We start from the raw sequence: 15,925 nt of genomic DNA, 5'->3' as shown, positions 1-15,925 counted from the left end.
GGCATACCTTGAGAGTTGCGAGGCCATAGAACTGAACAAGGTCACCGGTCGGAGCGTGAGATTCGTACGGACCTTCAAAGAAGCCCCAATGGCGGAACTTGAAGGCGATCACCGGCGGACCCGAATACACTTGAACAACTTCCCACGCAAAGCCACGTGGCAAAGCCGATCGGAAAAGCTCGTGAGACGAATCGAAGCTCTCTTCCTCGGCTTTGTAGTATTTATATTCTTCCGGCAGAGAGCTCTTCAACAGCGCGTTGTAGCTTCCAATCTTTAGAGTCTCTTCTCCGTTCAGCCCTTCTTTTCCTGTATATCATTATACATATATATATATATATATATATATATATATATATATATCATGATTAATGACGTGTCATCTTACATGCATATATGTATCCTCGATCATCAAAGCGCGGACACGTAAGACAAAGGATAACTCATGAGTAAATACTAGTGTCTTGATAATCATCGTCCCGTATTTGTTAATATATATATATATATATATATATATATATATATATATATATATTATATTTCAACAAAATGGAACCAATTTTTAGGATTTGACCTAAGATGATTAGCCTGCTTGATGAACACCCTAAAGATCTCATTATGTACGTGTCAATTTGTGATTTTTTTTTATATCAAATTTTGTGATTGAAATAATAGTAAAAAAAAATTAAAAATAGTTTTGAAAAAGTATATATAATCCTTAAATCCTGTATATACCATTAACGAAGAGCCTGAATTTATCCGGGTTGATAGTCTTGAAATCTTGAAGGCGAGTCTTGTGAGAAAGCTCCATTTCCCATGACTTGACAGCGTTTTGTACTATCTCTTCAAGCGATCCCTTTGCCCACTCCTACACATACATATATACATCATATATATTCATGACTAGTATATGAAATAGAATTATAAAAAATAATTATAAAGAGTAGTAAATTTATAATTTATGATGATCAGTAGTGATAACCTTAGTTCTTCCTTGTTCAAAGAGTAGGTTAACGCTATCATAAGTCGGAGGACCACCGTGTCTCCACTGAATAGTGGTGTTTGGGTCGTCACTGCTCAAGAAAGATCTGTACTTATCTTCAACCACCTCTTTCTTCACCAATGAACTCTCTTCATCTGTATTTCCACTACTAGCCATTATTATCACGATTGTTCTCTTCAGACTCTTGATAAGGACTAAAAGCTTCTTCTAGGTGTTCCTTTTTATAGCCAAATACAGCAATCATGTGGGTCGGTTCATTGCTCTTGAATATTAGAAAATAATCACCATAATTAGATATAATATGAATTAGATCAATACATACCACGTAAGACAGATTTGTCTCTTAATGTATATCTTACTTTTGGTAAGGTAAGAATTTTGATATTTTGATAAGTAATATTTTATATATAACATAATTAGTGATAGATATGGCCCATATGGGTATCTATGTAATAAATGCAGAATATACTTTCCATACTATTTTATTGTACTTTCGCATTAGGGATTAATCATAATTACTCTGATTAAAGAACGAAAAAGAAACAATAAACATTTCTGACAAACTTTAGTAGTTGATATATTTTAACTTTATTAGTAACTATTATTAGTTTCTTTCATTAATGTTGGGTTATCAATTAATTCGAATTTAAAAGTTAAGAAATCTGATTAACCATTGCAATTACCATGTATCCAATTCGATTTAAAAGGCAAGTAACTTTGATTATACAATTATATATATTATATTATAAATTAGTTTTAGGGAGAGGTAAGCAGTAATGCTAGTTGAACTATCAAATAATTAATATATAGCACAAACTAACTTGAGCTTAATTATATTTCAATAATTAATATATATTCAGCGCTATATGACGATATAGCTAACTTGAGCTTAATTATATTTCAATATTTAATTGAATAGCCATCAAATTTCTTATACTTAATTTCTTCAACTTCATTTGTTAATATTATTAATTTTACATATTTATTAACTTCATTTTAAAATTAAAGTTCCATTAAATTTCAATCCCGATTTATCTAGCTAATATTACTTAGTTTTAACTGTTAACAGCCTCAATTAAATTTTATAACTATTCTATAACGACTTCATTAGTTAATATCATTAGCTTTGTAGACAATATTTATGAATCTCGAAGGTTAATTATAACTTTGGCTGTTTATTTATTAAGAGAGCTGCATTAGTTAATATTTTAAATCAGTAATAAAATTATATCATTAATATTTTTAATTTAAGTGGTGCAATAGTTTAGCTATAATCTTAATGTCAATTGCAAGAAGATGATACTTGATAATTTTCGTAACCTGGTTCTTCCTAAATTAATCGGGCAAACTATAATAAAAAAAGCAACAAATTGGAAAAACAAAGTAAATCATCTAAAAACTATGCCAATAATTTTAATAAACACATATCTAAAGCTAGCTTAAAGTTCTCTACCAGACACCTCAATCGGGTCAGGTCCGACTACTTCAAGCATCCGAAGTGAATAGTCGGGCACTGGTTCGGGTTATGATATTTCTAATTACAGATGATAAAACCGTAACCAACACCTATTCAAGACAAAACAATGCTGTGACGATGGTAATACATTTCCAAAATAGGCAAATAAATAAAACCCAGTATCTATGTATTCAAAGGTAGGAGTGAAACTGGATCGGTTCGGTTCGGTTTTTGACATTTTTAGTATCCGAATCCGAATTTTCGGTTTTTAAAAACTCGATCTAGTATTCGATCCAATTTAGTCTAAAACCGAAATTCGGTTATCCGGTTTCTTAAATCCAGTATCCAATTTTTAAAATTCGGTTATCCAGTTTGTAAAATTTCAGATCCAGTTTAATATCCAATTTTATAAAATGGATATCCAATTTCTAAAATCCAAATCCGGTTTGTAAAAATTCAAAAAACGAGTACAAACGACTCTTATAAAGCTCCAAAATGACAATACATAATCTAAAACTGAGTTAAAAAATTAAATTCAAAAGGACACTCGTCTCCTACTATCAGCACATGTAAATATCATAATATAAAATTAAAATTTACTACCCTAATTATCATAATAAACCATACAACAATTGAATTTGTATATTACATTTATAGATCACATAATCAAGTTATAATAGCAGTATGAGTTGATATATGAGAAGTTTGTTTTTCTATGACAACTTGACCATCATGTTAATAATAGTGACATAAATTTGTTTTAATATATATTTATTTTTAATTAAAAAAAAATCGGTTAAATATCCAATATCCAGATTTTCCCAAAATCAAATCCGATATCCGATCCAGTTTTGTAAACCGGATCGGTTATCCGAATCCGAATTTCGGTTAGCTGACGTGGCTCCAAATTTCGGTTTCGGTTCGGTTTGGATATCGGATAAATTCGGTTTTGTACAGACCTATTCAAAGGGGATCAAAAGTGTTGGAACAAAAAGAAAAAAAAGATCCGTCGATTGAATGTATTGTGGGGTAAAAATGACAAAAGAGAAAAGGTTACAATTTCTAGCGTTCAAAATTTTAACAATTGACTAGTCTCTCTAAAACCTTCCTTCACCTCGAACAGACCTAATTACGTCTCCCGGAACCAACCATGATTTTAATGAGTTTAGAAGCCAAAGAAGCCAAGCTCTGTGGCTCTCTCCTTCTCAAAGGTCTCAAAGTACTGGTAGATGATTGTAACCGCGAGAAGGATTCCGGTTCCAGATCCGATGGCGCCCATGAAATCAGCCAACACAGTGAGTGCTCCGATGCACATTCCTCCGAACGCCGCTGCGGTCGGGATGTATCGGTTCAGCTCCTTCTGCAAGTTCGACTCGCGATGCCCCGGCATCACCATTTGTTGTTCCTGATTACATCACACCAAATAATAAAATCACTCACTCAAACTTGTCAAAACTTTTAGCAAATTCGCTACAGTTCCATAATTTATTTATTTTACATACCTTAAGTTGCTTGGCAACATCCTTGGCCGATGATCCAGAAACTTCGATCCATGTCTTTGAGAAAAGAGCACAGGCCGACAACATAAATATGAGATAGAACAGGGCATGGAATGGATTGGCTGCCATGTCAGCTAAGCTGCAGAGTTTTTTCAATGCAATCAATCAGAACCATTATATATAACTGGTTTCCAAGACAGAAAGTTTAGTGAGTTACCTTGAAGGAGCAGTGATGTAATAAGCCAGACCACCCACAGGGATATACTGACCACCCGAGTATTCGGATTCCTTCCATATTCCCAAAAGATTGACTAGAAAGTTTCCACCGAACCTCCTGTACAACAACTGTACATACAAAGGATGATCAGAATAACAAACCCACAACCACTATGAGCAAAGATCAGCAAACACATGTGAATGTACCTGAGAGATGAAGTAGAGGTTGGAGACAAGTGCAGATTGGAGAATGATAGGCATGTTCGAGGTGTAGAAGAGCTTGATGGGGTACGATCCCTGTTGTCCACGGGCGTTCTTCGATCTCACCGGGAGGACAACACGGAACCCTTGGAAGTAGACCACAATCAGGAATATCAGAACAGTCGCGAGCAGGTTCGTCACGTTTGGAAGATTCTGCCGATAAAACGCCTCTCGCAGCGCTCGGACCTTGTCCGTTCGTGTGATCAGGAGATGGAAAAGAGCAATCACAGCACCCTCGAATTCAGCTCCACGGCCGCTGTTAATGGTGGTGGGGCTGAAAGCTTTCCAGATAATGTTTTCGCTGCAAAGCAACAATACAAGTTTTCATGAGTAACAACGTACGACTATCTTCTTCAATTGGAAGTAAATATGTACTTTAAGACTCACCAGATATTGGTTGCTATGAAAAGAGAAATTCCGGAGCCTAGACCATATCCTTTCTGAAGAAGTTCATCCAAACACATGACGATGATCCCAGCAAAAAAGAGCTGAAGGATGATAAGAATAGCATTGCCAACACCAAGTTGGTCAACACTACCATACATTCCAGACACCACATAGGCAACAGCCTCTCCAATTGCTATCAGAATACCCAACAGCTTTTGCGCTCCATTCCTGAGAGAAAAACACGCAGTTAAGCCAAAACCCAAATGGTAAACAAACAGAGCGAAGAATGTGGTCGAGAATACATACATGAGGGCACGATCCTCGCGGACATTGTTGTCGACTTCGATGATCTTAGAGCCAGCGAGAAGCTGCATGACCATCCCAGAGGTGACGATGGGCGTGATTCCGAGCTCCATAACAGTTCCACGGCTTGAAGCGAGGATGACTCGCATCCAATAGAAGGGATCGGCGCCGGTTGTGGAGTGGATTCCATACAGAGGAAGCTGACTGCAAACCAAGAAGATGAAAAGAGCGATCACTGTGTAAATCACCTTCTCTCTGAACGGAACCTTTCGGTCAGCACTCTGAACCTCCGGCAAGAACGGCAGAAACGGCCTGACCAGGTGAAGCACTCGAAACCCCCCACCCATCTTGGTTTTTCCAAATCTAAGTTAATCCAACCTGCCAATTATAGAAGACCCGAATCATGTCAATATCATAAACTCAGACATGCAAGGGCTAGAACAACAAGGGAAAGTATAAAACTTTCTTTGCAAATGACTGAACATAACAATCTGGGTTATTATAAACCTGAAATATCCGAAATTTAACAATAAAAAGACTCGGGATCATTAGATTTCTAATCAAGTAATGAACAATGCTTATAATAATGAACAGGTAAACACGGAAGACAAAGAAAACCCATTCCGTTCTAGTTTCTACCCTAGACACTCATTACGAAAATTCATGAAAAAATGAAAAAAAAAAAATATTTTTACTAATTATGAAAAAATGAACATAACAACAAAAAAATGAACGTAACAAATTGTTACCCTAGACACTCATCACGAAAAATCATGAAAAAATGAAAAAAAATTATTTTTTACTAATCATGAAAAAAACAGATCCATATATATTAAAAAATCCACAAACAAATTTAAAAAATGCTATGTTTTACAAACACCAACCAGATTTAATTTAATCAATTCAGAATTCGTTACAAGAGTATAGATCTAGATCGCCGCTACCAAATCGTAAACCAATTGAACACAGCTCAAACGGAATCGAACAGAACACAGATCGCGTAAAAACATCAAAGCCGCCACTCAAATCCCAAACGCAGCGAGAAAAAATTGTCAACGAAGAACAACTAATCAGAGGTACTTACAAAACGAAGGAGCCGGTCAACGCACCCAGATTGGAATTCACTCTGAACCGGAAATCCAAAAATATAATCTTTAGAGAGAGAATCGGGATATATACACCAACAAACGCGACTTGCTGCGAAGGAGATCCGTGGAGAGTCGTGGGTAGCTTGAAATGACGGAAAAGCCCTTGAACGCGTCGTGTGTTTTGGAATTGACCTGGTATAATAGTAATAAAGAAGGTTTTTTTTTAAATATTTTTACTACTAAAATTTTGGAATTTAGGATTAGGATGCTCAATTACTAAAATACCCCTTTCACCTAATTACCTCTCGTTTTCCCTGCTATTCTGTCGTTTCAGACCGACCGAGAAAGAAGGAGAGGAAAAATCCAGTGCAGCCCCACTCGCCCAAATCGTCTCCTCTTTTGAAAAGTCGCTGGTTGGTATCACTGTTTTGGGATTTCCCATCTTTCTTTTGGTTAAGCAACTTGTGTCGTTTATATATTTTTACCGAGTCCAAAAGCTGTCGTTTCATGCCCTCTGACGTGTCCGAACCGAGACAGAGATTTAGTTGATCGGAGAAGAACCCTAAGCCCTAGCCAATGCCTTCCATTTCCCTGACCGACGAGCGGTCTCTTAGACTTAGTTCGCTCTTTCTCTCCCTCTCTCTCTCTCTTTTTTTTTTTTTTTTTTAATTATTCGGTAATTTCAAATTCCCATGAGATCTTCAATATAGCTGATGCTTCATATGCTCTGTTTATATTGAACTCGTCTATAGGTTTACATTAATTTGCTGTTAGCGAACCCGTTTATTGATTTACATTTTCTTCATTTATGTTCATGCTTTTAGGTATGTTGATAAAATTGGAGTTTTTGTTTCACATGTAGGGGATTCGAAGCTATCAATGATCACCTAGTAACCGTACGTTTATGTTCATATTACTCGTTTATATGTTCTGGTCTATATGAGTATAGTTGAAGGTTATGTAGTCGTTTATATGTGCTATTCTGTTTATAGGATTATTAGCTCACTGTCTTCAATTGTGATTGCAATTTCATCGGATCTGTCCCCGTGATTTCTTAGAAGAGTTGAATTTGGCTAACCTGGTAAATATGCATTTTGCTTTTATATGTTCTGTTTATATATTTAGTTCATATGTTTTTTCCTTCCTTTTTTTCTCAACTAGTTTATCTACTTGTTAATTGATGGATGATGAAGGATTGAATTTAAATTTTAAAAAATGAATATCTTTAATGCCAGTGGAAAAGTAATGTTTATACATGCAAATGATGTCGTTTATAAATGATGTTTATAAACTGTTATTGCTGTTTGCAAATAATCTGTTTATAGTACAGATTATGTATCTGTTTGCTCAAGTTTAACAAATGATGGCCAACAAGAGAAAGAGCATGAAAGCCGGTGGAAGTAGATCCACATCAAGGAATAAGGCAAAAGCAAAGGTGAACAATGTTGGTTGTAAAACTGCTGTAATATAATGGAGTGCATTAGTTTTTTTTCATTAACTGATATTGTTTATATTAATTGTAGATTGGAGAGCACGTAGTTGATCCCTCGTTTTGGAACCCGAAACAGAGAATCGTTCAACATTCCAAACTCGAGACTCTTTCTCAAATTACTGACAAATTGGTTACTGAAAATCAAAAACGACTATTCAAAGAAGGACCTTTTGGGAAACTCACAGGATTTGTTGGGGATAAATTTCCGAAGCAATTGGTGCATCAACTTGTTGTGCGTCAATGCAATTCAAGTAATCCCCATGAACTATGTTTCCGAATCAACAACGATGCTGTAGCTTTTACGCTGTCGGACTTCGCAATTATGTCAGGTGAGACTGTAGATAAATAATCAATAGTCTTGTACTTCATCAGCATAACCATTTTTAACAATGCTTTATCATGATGTTATATTTATTTGACGTTTGTCTCTGCGGCTTTGGTGGTTTATCAATTCCATGTCCCATATGTACACGGTTTGTATCTTTGTTTATATGACAGTGTTGTCTGTTTTCACGGTTATTGTTTTTGTATAAAAAAAAATTGCGTGTTCTCATGTTTATTTAAGCTGAGTACACAAGCCGTCAAATAGAAGAAGCCGTTAATTTTTCAAAACCCGTTGCACTGGTTTATTTCCACATATATTTGCATTGTATAGAAATTGAGTTACACTTGTTTGCCCGAGGTGAGATTTAAAATAAATGATCAATCATATGTTACTTCTTTAGCACGTCCAATTTTTTTACAACCTACTGTTCAAATTTGATTTCATTTGTTTATATACAATGACAGGGTTAAATTGCGGAGATGTGCCAACCCCTAGTATTAGTAAGGTTATCAAGAACAATATCGCAGATAAGTTTTTGAATACCCGGGAAAATCAGCGTATAAAAAGTCTTATGTATATATTTCAAAGCCAATCATCAGCAACGGACGAGGAGTTAGTGTCGTTGGCCAATCTTTGCATATTGGAAACAGTGTTGCTCCCAAGACAACCAGCGGTGCTAATAAAATCTGAGCATATTGAGTTGGCCAACGACAGAGAACTCTTTGCCAGTTATCCATGGGGGAGATTAAGTTATATGTCACTGGTCGAGTCTCTTCATAAATCGAAAAACTTCGTTGAAAATGATTCGCAGGGGTACGATATCGGCGGTTTTATTCATCCTCTCATTTCATGGGCGTTCGAAATCATTCCGATGTTTGTTGAACGTGGATTCACAACAAGGAATCCGGATGCAATTACGCCGAGGATGCTCAAATGGACATATTATAAAAAACTAAATTTCGATGAATTGTCGAACAAAGTCTTCGAGAACCCTCAGGTAAAATTCGGTTTATTAGATTTATAAACAGCTTGTTGTATAAACCGTTTACTATTAAAAATGTGTTTATATAATTTGGTTTGCAACACACACACACATACACCAATGGTTATTAACAAATTATAGACTTAGAATTTTAGTTTTATATTGTTATTTTATGTACGTGTAAATGGTATATAAACTGTTTGAAACGAATGAATAATGTTTTGTCCCATATTACACGGTTTCTATGATTGTTATGTTTGTGTTGACATGTTTTTAACATTAATTGTAGGTATATAAACAGTTTATTCAGTCATCTTAATATGTCCTTGTTCTTTCATAGGTTGTGATTAAAGTAATATGTGCAACGAAAGAAGAAAAAGACATGGGCTTCTTTGACACGCACGTCGGGAATGAAGAGGGTGATAAAGACCAATCAAGTGAACCTGAAAATATGTCGATGGATAAGTTAATCGAATACATTGACAACACGGAGTCAGACTTCGAGATCCCACCTCAACCAGCCACTAAAAAAAGAAAAAGCAAAAAGGTGGCCAAAAACTATGACATAGTGTTGAAGGAAGTCGAACTACTTCGACAAGGTCAAACCTATATCAAGACACAGTTGAAGGACATGTCGTTGATGATAGGAAAGGTGGTCTCGATGGTCGAGACTTTGCAGAAAAGAATCGACGACAAAACGCAAGTTGTAAGATTGTTATATTTCTTGTCTAACCGTGATATCGTTTATTTTACAATTGATTAGTTAATAAATGGTCTGGTTTTCTATATGCTTATGAAATTCGAAATTATGTAAAGTGTGGTTTAAAGATATTTAACTCGCTTCATGATCAGTATACAAATCTACAAATTCGAATGTTCTTGGATTGTATGACAATAAGCAGGTGGACATCAATAACAACAAAAAAGGAGACAAGGTAGAAACTCCGAGCAACGATAGTCCGGTAAGAATTTGCACCGTAGTTTTATGGACAAATAATTATAAACAATTCATCTTTTCCCTGTATTGTTGGGTGCAATTCTATTTTCAATTGGATTTTAAATTTTGATGCTAATGGTTTATTTTTGCATTAACCGCCAAAAAAAAGGAGGCACGGCTTGAAATACTCGCTGAGCATGCTGCTGCTCTTGTTCCTGATCCGAGCAGCCAAAGTAGGCCAAAGATGGTCACAAAAAGAGGGAGAGGAAGGGGACGGGGCAGAACTTCTTACTTCCACAGCCGATGAATTACCAGATATGTTCCTACAAGTCGTGCCGGTAGTAAGGGAAGGAATTTTTTTTTTTTTTTTAGGGTGGTGGTGGTTAGGCAACAAAGACAATCAATTTTAATCTTTCTTTTGTGTTATTTAAGAGGCTTATGTTATGTTAATCTTTTTGTATCTTTGTAGTAAGTTTCTTTAGCTTGATAATATGGATAAATGCTTACGTATTATAATCTCCGGTAAACCACTGATATCTCCCGGTATCACAGCAAATTCTGTTTATTGTCTCTGTCTTAAAAAATATATTCATTGCTGATACATTATTTATATACATTTGGTTTTGCTCTATAACTCACTTTGATATGCAATGATTACTTGAAATTCAATAATCTAGAGGGAGAATTAACTATGGTGGAAAATTTCAATTTTTTTATTATTACGAAGTTTATGTTTATATCTTGCAAACTAAACTATACTGATCCAAGTATTGCCAAATGGCGATAGCTCGATCGCAAAGCCAGAAGGACGTTATATTCTTTCCACACATCGTTCCAAGCTTTGCTTCTGAGTAGTTTTTATCATTTCTTCGGGTTTTGTTCAGAGCAAGAATTGAAATATAATTACCATGTCGTACCGGCACTCAAAATTTGCTGGTATACTGGGAGATAGCAATGATTTATCGGAGTATCCCATGAAGGAAATGATAAGATGTAGTGATGAAATTATCGTTACCGACGTGGTAAACCAATAAATACCGGATTTATCAAGTGGTTTCCAGGTAATAAATGAATAAAATGTTACAAAATAACATTATCAAAGCATAATAGTAGTAATTATCGTATTCTAGTGATTATTTAACATTATTTAAAAAATATTATATTTAGCATAATAGTAGTAATTATCATTTTCTAATGATTATTTAACACCATTTAAAAATGAAGAATTTGTTGCAACTAGCTAATCCCCTAACTTCTTTTAAGATTCTAATCAAAATTTCATTTTGTTATAAAAAAATAGCCCACCAGGCCTGTAGTAATTAATTAACATAGTTAATTAATTTACTGCGGGTCAGGTGGAATATTTTCTTAATAAAATGAAACTTTGACTATTTTTTAAAAAAGAAGGTGGATTATTAGGCTAGTGGCCTAATTTTCCCTTTAAAAAATATTATATATAAAATAATTTATGCTTTTATAAAATTAATTTTGATATTAATTTGTAATTTGTGAAAAAAAAGCAATAGACTATTTATTAGTGAAAGGATATATATATATATATATATATATATATATATATATATATATATATATATAAAAGATAGTATAAAATAAAACAAATACTAATATACAAAGTTATAGCAAGTGTATAATATATATTTGAAAGAAGTTAACAAAATTTAAAGATACATACGTATCTCGTGCAAGGATTAACTTACCGCTTACCGTATCGCGAATTCAATTTTACTAGTTTACTTTTTACCTTCCGGAATAAACCGTGGTAAGTGTCAAAGTTTACAGATTATCGTTACCGATTGGTAAATCGTTAAAAAATGTGTTTTTCGTGGGATATTTAATAAATAATTTTGAAAACAAATAAATTTCCATAAATATTCATATTATAAAATGTTCAATTTATATCTAACCACAATATAAAGTTCACAACTTCACATACACACATACATAATAGTTCATATCACAGGAAAAAAAAAAAAAAAAAGTTAACAATAAGCCATACTAAATGGAGTTCACACCAAGCCATATATCAAATAGAGTTCATCGTAGTAAATAGAGTTCACACTTCACACCATATCCAAATACAATGTTTACATTCAAATCACTATACGAAATGTATAAGGGTGGTTGAAATGTATGAAGTTGGTTGTTTTGCACTCATGCCAAGTTATCATCTGAGCATATGTCGTAATGAAAGTCTCCACATGACGGTCTTAGTTATACAGTATATTAATAATATATGAACTTAAATGATTCAAAAAATAAAAAATAAAGAACACCCTAACTTTGGCCAAGAACTAAACCATTTACCATAATTGGGAGCCAAATTTGCGGTATTTTTGGTATATCTACAAAATTTGCAATAAATTTACAATTTAACATATATTTTGGGTGGTAAATTTGAGGTATTTGCGATATTTGAGGTATTCGCGTTTTTTGTGCTATGAATATGTTAATTTGCAAAATATACCTAAATTGTTATCGTAGACATGCGTTATGCGGGATTTCGCGCGGTAAGTGTTGTATTTAACAAGGTTCAAACTGTCGTTTTTCGACGTCGTTTCGAGCTTCCTGATTTACGGAAAATTGACAAGCCGATGGAAAACCGAACAGAAAAAATGTTGAAAAGGGCAAATAAAACGCTGTTTTCAAATGTTTTTTTCGGTGAAAAACCGAAGATGATGATAAAAAAGTGTTATGAGTTTTATGCATTATATATACTTGAGTAAAAGAATAATGAATTAAAGTTTGATAGTAGGTATGTACCGTATTTGCAGTTTGCAGCTACAACCTTTTTTTCTAACCTTTTTTTAAAAACTTAAAATACCACACAAATTGATACAATTCAAGAGATTTAAAAAACAAAAAATTTAAAATACCACACACACTCATGCAATTCAAGAGATTTAAAAAAAAATTAAATAAATAAATATCTGGAGTTGCGTGGGTATTGAAAAGACAAGTCCATTGGGTTGTGCCGTCAATCAAAGGGGTTTGATAACTTTTGTTTTTGTTTTTAAATTTATTTTACTCATAGAAATCATAAATATTAAAACACTCCACATTTATCATTATCTTTGGTTGTACGATCCTCGCTCTCTCTCTCTCTCTCTCTCTTACAAGTTTTATTTTAAAAAACTGAAACGCAACCTTCCTCTCCGATTTTTATTTTGCGAAATAGTACGTCGTTTTCGGAGAAAGTTGATGATATCAAACGAAGAAACGATAATATGTGTCTTCGTCGGCCGTTTTTGCGTCGTCAGCGGCTGGACCGCCGACTTTCGCCGACATTTAAAACACGGTTATTTAAAACCTTGATCCCATGTGAATTCATGATACAATATGTGGTTTCTGACTTTTGGCGGCGTGAGCCAATTTGTTTTTTGCATATGGCCAAAGAATTAGTACAAATTGAGGGATGGGCAAAGTCCCGCATCGGCCAAAGACAAAGGCAAAACAAATTTAGACAAAGGCAAAACAAATTTAGAGTACTATAAAAATGGGATGAGGTCAGAGTCATGTAATAAGCATGTTTGGCGAGCTTAGCTTGACCCAAATTGATCAGTTTGGCCTACACGATTGAACAATAGCCCGTGAAGCAGTTTAAACTATTTCTATTTTTTTTTTGGCAAGAACCAGTTAACAAACCGTCCAAAAAGTTCTGTTTTTATACGAACCGGTGTTGGGATCATCTAAATCCCGGTGTTGGGAACCTTAATTTAGAGCGTAGAAAGTTTTGTTTTTGTACGAATCGGAGTCAAGATAATCTAAAAACCCAGTTCCCGATCGATTTTCGACCGGTTCGCCCGACATTTCAAACTTTGATTAAAGAACTGATTGCTAATTTTTTTTGTTTTGATCGCCAAAAGTTTAAGAGGTTTATGTTGATCTAAATGATTATTCAACTTCTTTTCTCTCATAGAAGTGACACATTCATTACAAGGAAAACACTTGAAAAAAATCATAATGTCAACTAACAGAATTGCGAAACGTGTTAGCTATTTTATTTCCTCCTTGGATTCACAATAACAAGAAATCTCTCCTCGGCTTTTGTGCAAAAAGATAAGAAGTGAGAAAGTCCCACATTGAAAAGCAACCATAAGAAAACGAGCTTCAAAATGTATAAAAGAGGTTCAACACTTAATCATCTTTTTAAAAACACATAAAAAGTTATTGTACCTTTAATACTTGTTCCAACGTATAAAAAAGAGATCCTATTCTGATAATTTACGTACCACTATATTAAAATTTACATGTTTAAAGTGGACCGGTTGTGATAAAATTCTAAAAAAAAAACACATGTTAAGCAATCCATTAATTAATATCAGTAAATGAACATTTCAATAGATATATGCAACTCTTTGAAACATATGTGTGCAGTGAGGTGAGGTAGGTGGGACTGCAATTTTTTTTTCTTCTTTTGTTCAAAGTTTGTCTTGTGCTCTTTGGATACATAAGTTAACTATTTTGAAAATTTGAAAATAAAAACTAATAAGTACAAGTAGGTGCATTGGGATAGAGAAAGATGAGGAAAAAAATTGAAGATTAGGTAGTACTTTTGATCACAAAATTAATCTTATGAGAAATCGACAAAAGGCCATTGTTTGTCGACCATCTCGTACGTAAGTCTTCACCATAAACGGCGGCATACAATGCAACACGTTGTGATCTTCTTGTTAGAATAATTTTGGGACTACTAGTGTCATTAAATAAATGTGTTGAGTCATTATTAATTAAGTCAAAATTGATGTGGTCTAATTTAGAATAAGGTTTGTGAGTTAAGGACATATTTGTTATGAAGTTATTATGTGGCTATCATAAGTGCTAATCTAATTTGATGAGGGGCCAAATTAGAAATAAGCAATAGTTATTAGTAACTGTCTGACAGTTATTAATAACAGGGTAGATCCCTGATTGCAGTACGTACGATCTTTTCTTGTAACCCATAAACAAGAATACTCCAGACTCTCAGGCAAACTGCAATTGGAAGACCATCCAACTCTTTGTGTTTGCAATCCATGGATTCAGGTACGCTTCCGCTAGTAAGATCTATGGTTTTGTTTCTCTTGAATTGAATTAGGATTAATTTAGGGATTCAAAATACTAACAATGGTATCAGAGCATTCCTTATTTAATTCTTGAGAATTTGTTAACGGCGATACCGAAATAGAAAGTTATTGATATCGAAAATCAATGTTTTCTTTTGTTGTCAATGGTGCCCACAAGAAGAGTTGTAGTCTTTATTTTTTTACATTTGATGTAGTAAAGTCTCACGAAGACTCTTGCTTGTAATTGCTTATTCATTAATAAAAAGTTGAAACGTTCATTCATTCCTCCTTGTCTGTTTGAAGCTTTATGATAAAACCTTAGTCTTTAGTCCATAAACAAACTTAACAACTTACGAAGAGACAAATGTAGATTTCCATGAACAAACTCTTCGTAGTTTGCTTAAAACGATATATTCACAATCTAAGGGTCAAAGGACTATTGATCTCAGTACGATTGTTAGGAGAATCTATGATGTCTGGTTATGGGGCATGGAGAGTTGGAGACTCTATAGTTCTTTTAGGTATCTTCCGAAGGTACTGAATTGACCAGTGCACTTCTAGAGACAAAATAAGAACAAACCATTTAACCTCTTATGTCTCGAAGTCACTACGTATGAATTGCATCGTGCTGACCTTAATCCTGAAATGAGACATGCTATTTCACAGCTTACGTATTCTCATTTGAGAAAGTCAGAGTTCGGACTCACTATGTGATTCTGAACAGGGCCTATTGGTGAAGTACTATGCAAATTTGTTTCCTCTTTTTCTTTTGGCAAGTATCTTCATACATATAATGCACAAAATAACCTCTCTTTCACACTAGGGCTGCACGAAATTAGTCTCCAATTCTCTTGGGTTGGACGGCCAAAAGGCTTCTAGAAAGTCTTTCTAGATTTTTCTTTACTTGTTCATGACA

At 34.3% G+C, this 15,925-nt stretch overlaps 3 protein-coding genes across 9 annotated transcripts in view; 1 reads left to right on the top strand and 2 right to left on the bottom strand.

The window, feature by feature from the left end:
- Window positions 1-1,314, bottom strand: part of LOC149401215 (pathogenesis-related family protein) — a 1,931-nt gene extending 617 nt beyond the window's left edge. The window contains exons 1-3 of the mRNA XM_089610621.1: window positions 980-1,314; window positions 733-865; window positions 4-306 (exon numbers count right to left, since the gene is read on the bottom strand). Coding sequence (XP_089466747.1) covers window positions 4-306; window positions 733-865; window positions 980-1,156 — 613 coding nt within the window. The 5' untranslated portion in view covers window positions 1,157-1,314. The remainder of the gene's footprint in view (window positions 1-3; window positions 307-732; window positions 866-979) is intronic.
- A 2,136-nt stretch (window positions 1,315-3,450) lies between these two features.
- LOC149401214 (uncharacterized) lies at window positions 3,451-6,339 on the bottom strand. The gene is made up of 7 exons (XM_089611047.1): window positions 6,207-6,339; window positions 5,126-5,500; window positions 4,820-5,047; window positions 4,379-4,733; window positions 4,173-4,300; window positions 3,959-4,094; window positions 3,451-3,861 (listed from the first exon to the last, which is right to left on the bottom strand). The coding sequence occupies exons 2-7, from the start codon at window positions 5,467-5,469 to the stop codon at window positions 3,622-3,624; spliced, it is 1,431 nt and encodes a 476-aa protein (XP_089467173.1). The 5' UTR covers window positions 5,470-5,500; window positions 6,207-6,339; the 3' UTR covers window positions 3,451-3,621.
- Window positions 6,340-6,532: 193 nt separating this feature from the next.
- LOC149401213 (uncharacterized) lies at window positions 6,533-10,518 on the top strand. 7 transcript variants are annotated; one of them, XM_089611042.1, is made up of 9 exons: window positions 6,533-6,623; window positions 7,073-7,106; window positions 7,203-7,291; window positions 7,541-7,645; window positions 7,734-8,031; window positions 8,492-9,024; window positions 9,350-9,715; window positions 9,912-9,971; window positions 10,116-10,518. In XM_089611042.1, exons 4-9 carry the CDS (start codon window positions 7,571-7,573, stop codon window positions 10,251-10,253), a joined length of 1,470 nt encoding a protein of 489 aa, XP_089467168.1. In that variant the 5' UTR covers window positions 6,533-6,623; window positions 7,073-7,106; window positions 7,203-7,291; window positions 7,541-7,570; the 3' UTR covers window positions 10,254-10,518. The 7 variants fall into 7 exon arrangements, with proteins under 7 accessions (XP_089467168.1, XP_089467166.1, XP_089467170.1 ...); XM_089611040.1 differs by having other exon boundaries at window positions 7,035-7,106; XM_089611044.1 differs by having other exon boundaries at window positions 7,035-7,106; window positions 7,536-7,645.
- The last annotated feature ends 5,407 nt before the right edge of the window (window positions 10,519-15,925 follow it).

The sequence above is a fragment of the Urtica dioica genome, chromosome 4 (genome assembly GCF_054948205.1).
Source record: "Urtica dioica subsp. dioica isolate 48M chromosome 4, U.dioica_male_clone48M_v1_H2, whole genome shotgun sequence".
Lineage (NCBI taxonomy): Eukaryota > Viridiplantae > Streptophyta > Magnoliopsida > Rosales > Urticaceae > Urtica > Urtica dioica.
Note: the sequence above shows the minus strand (reverse complement) of the source record. Positions and strands in the feature narration are given on the sequence as shown.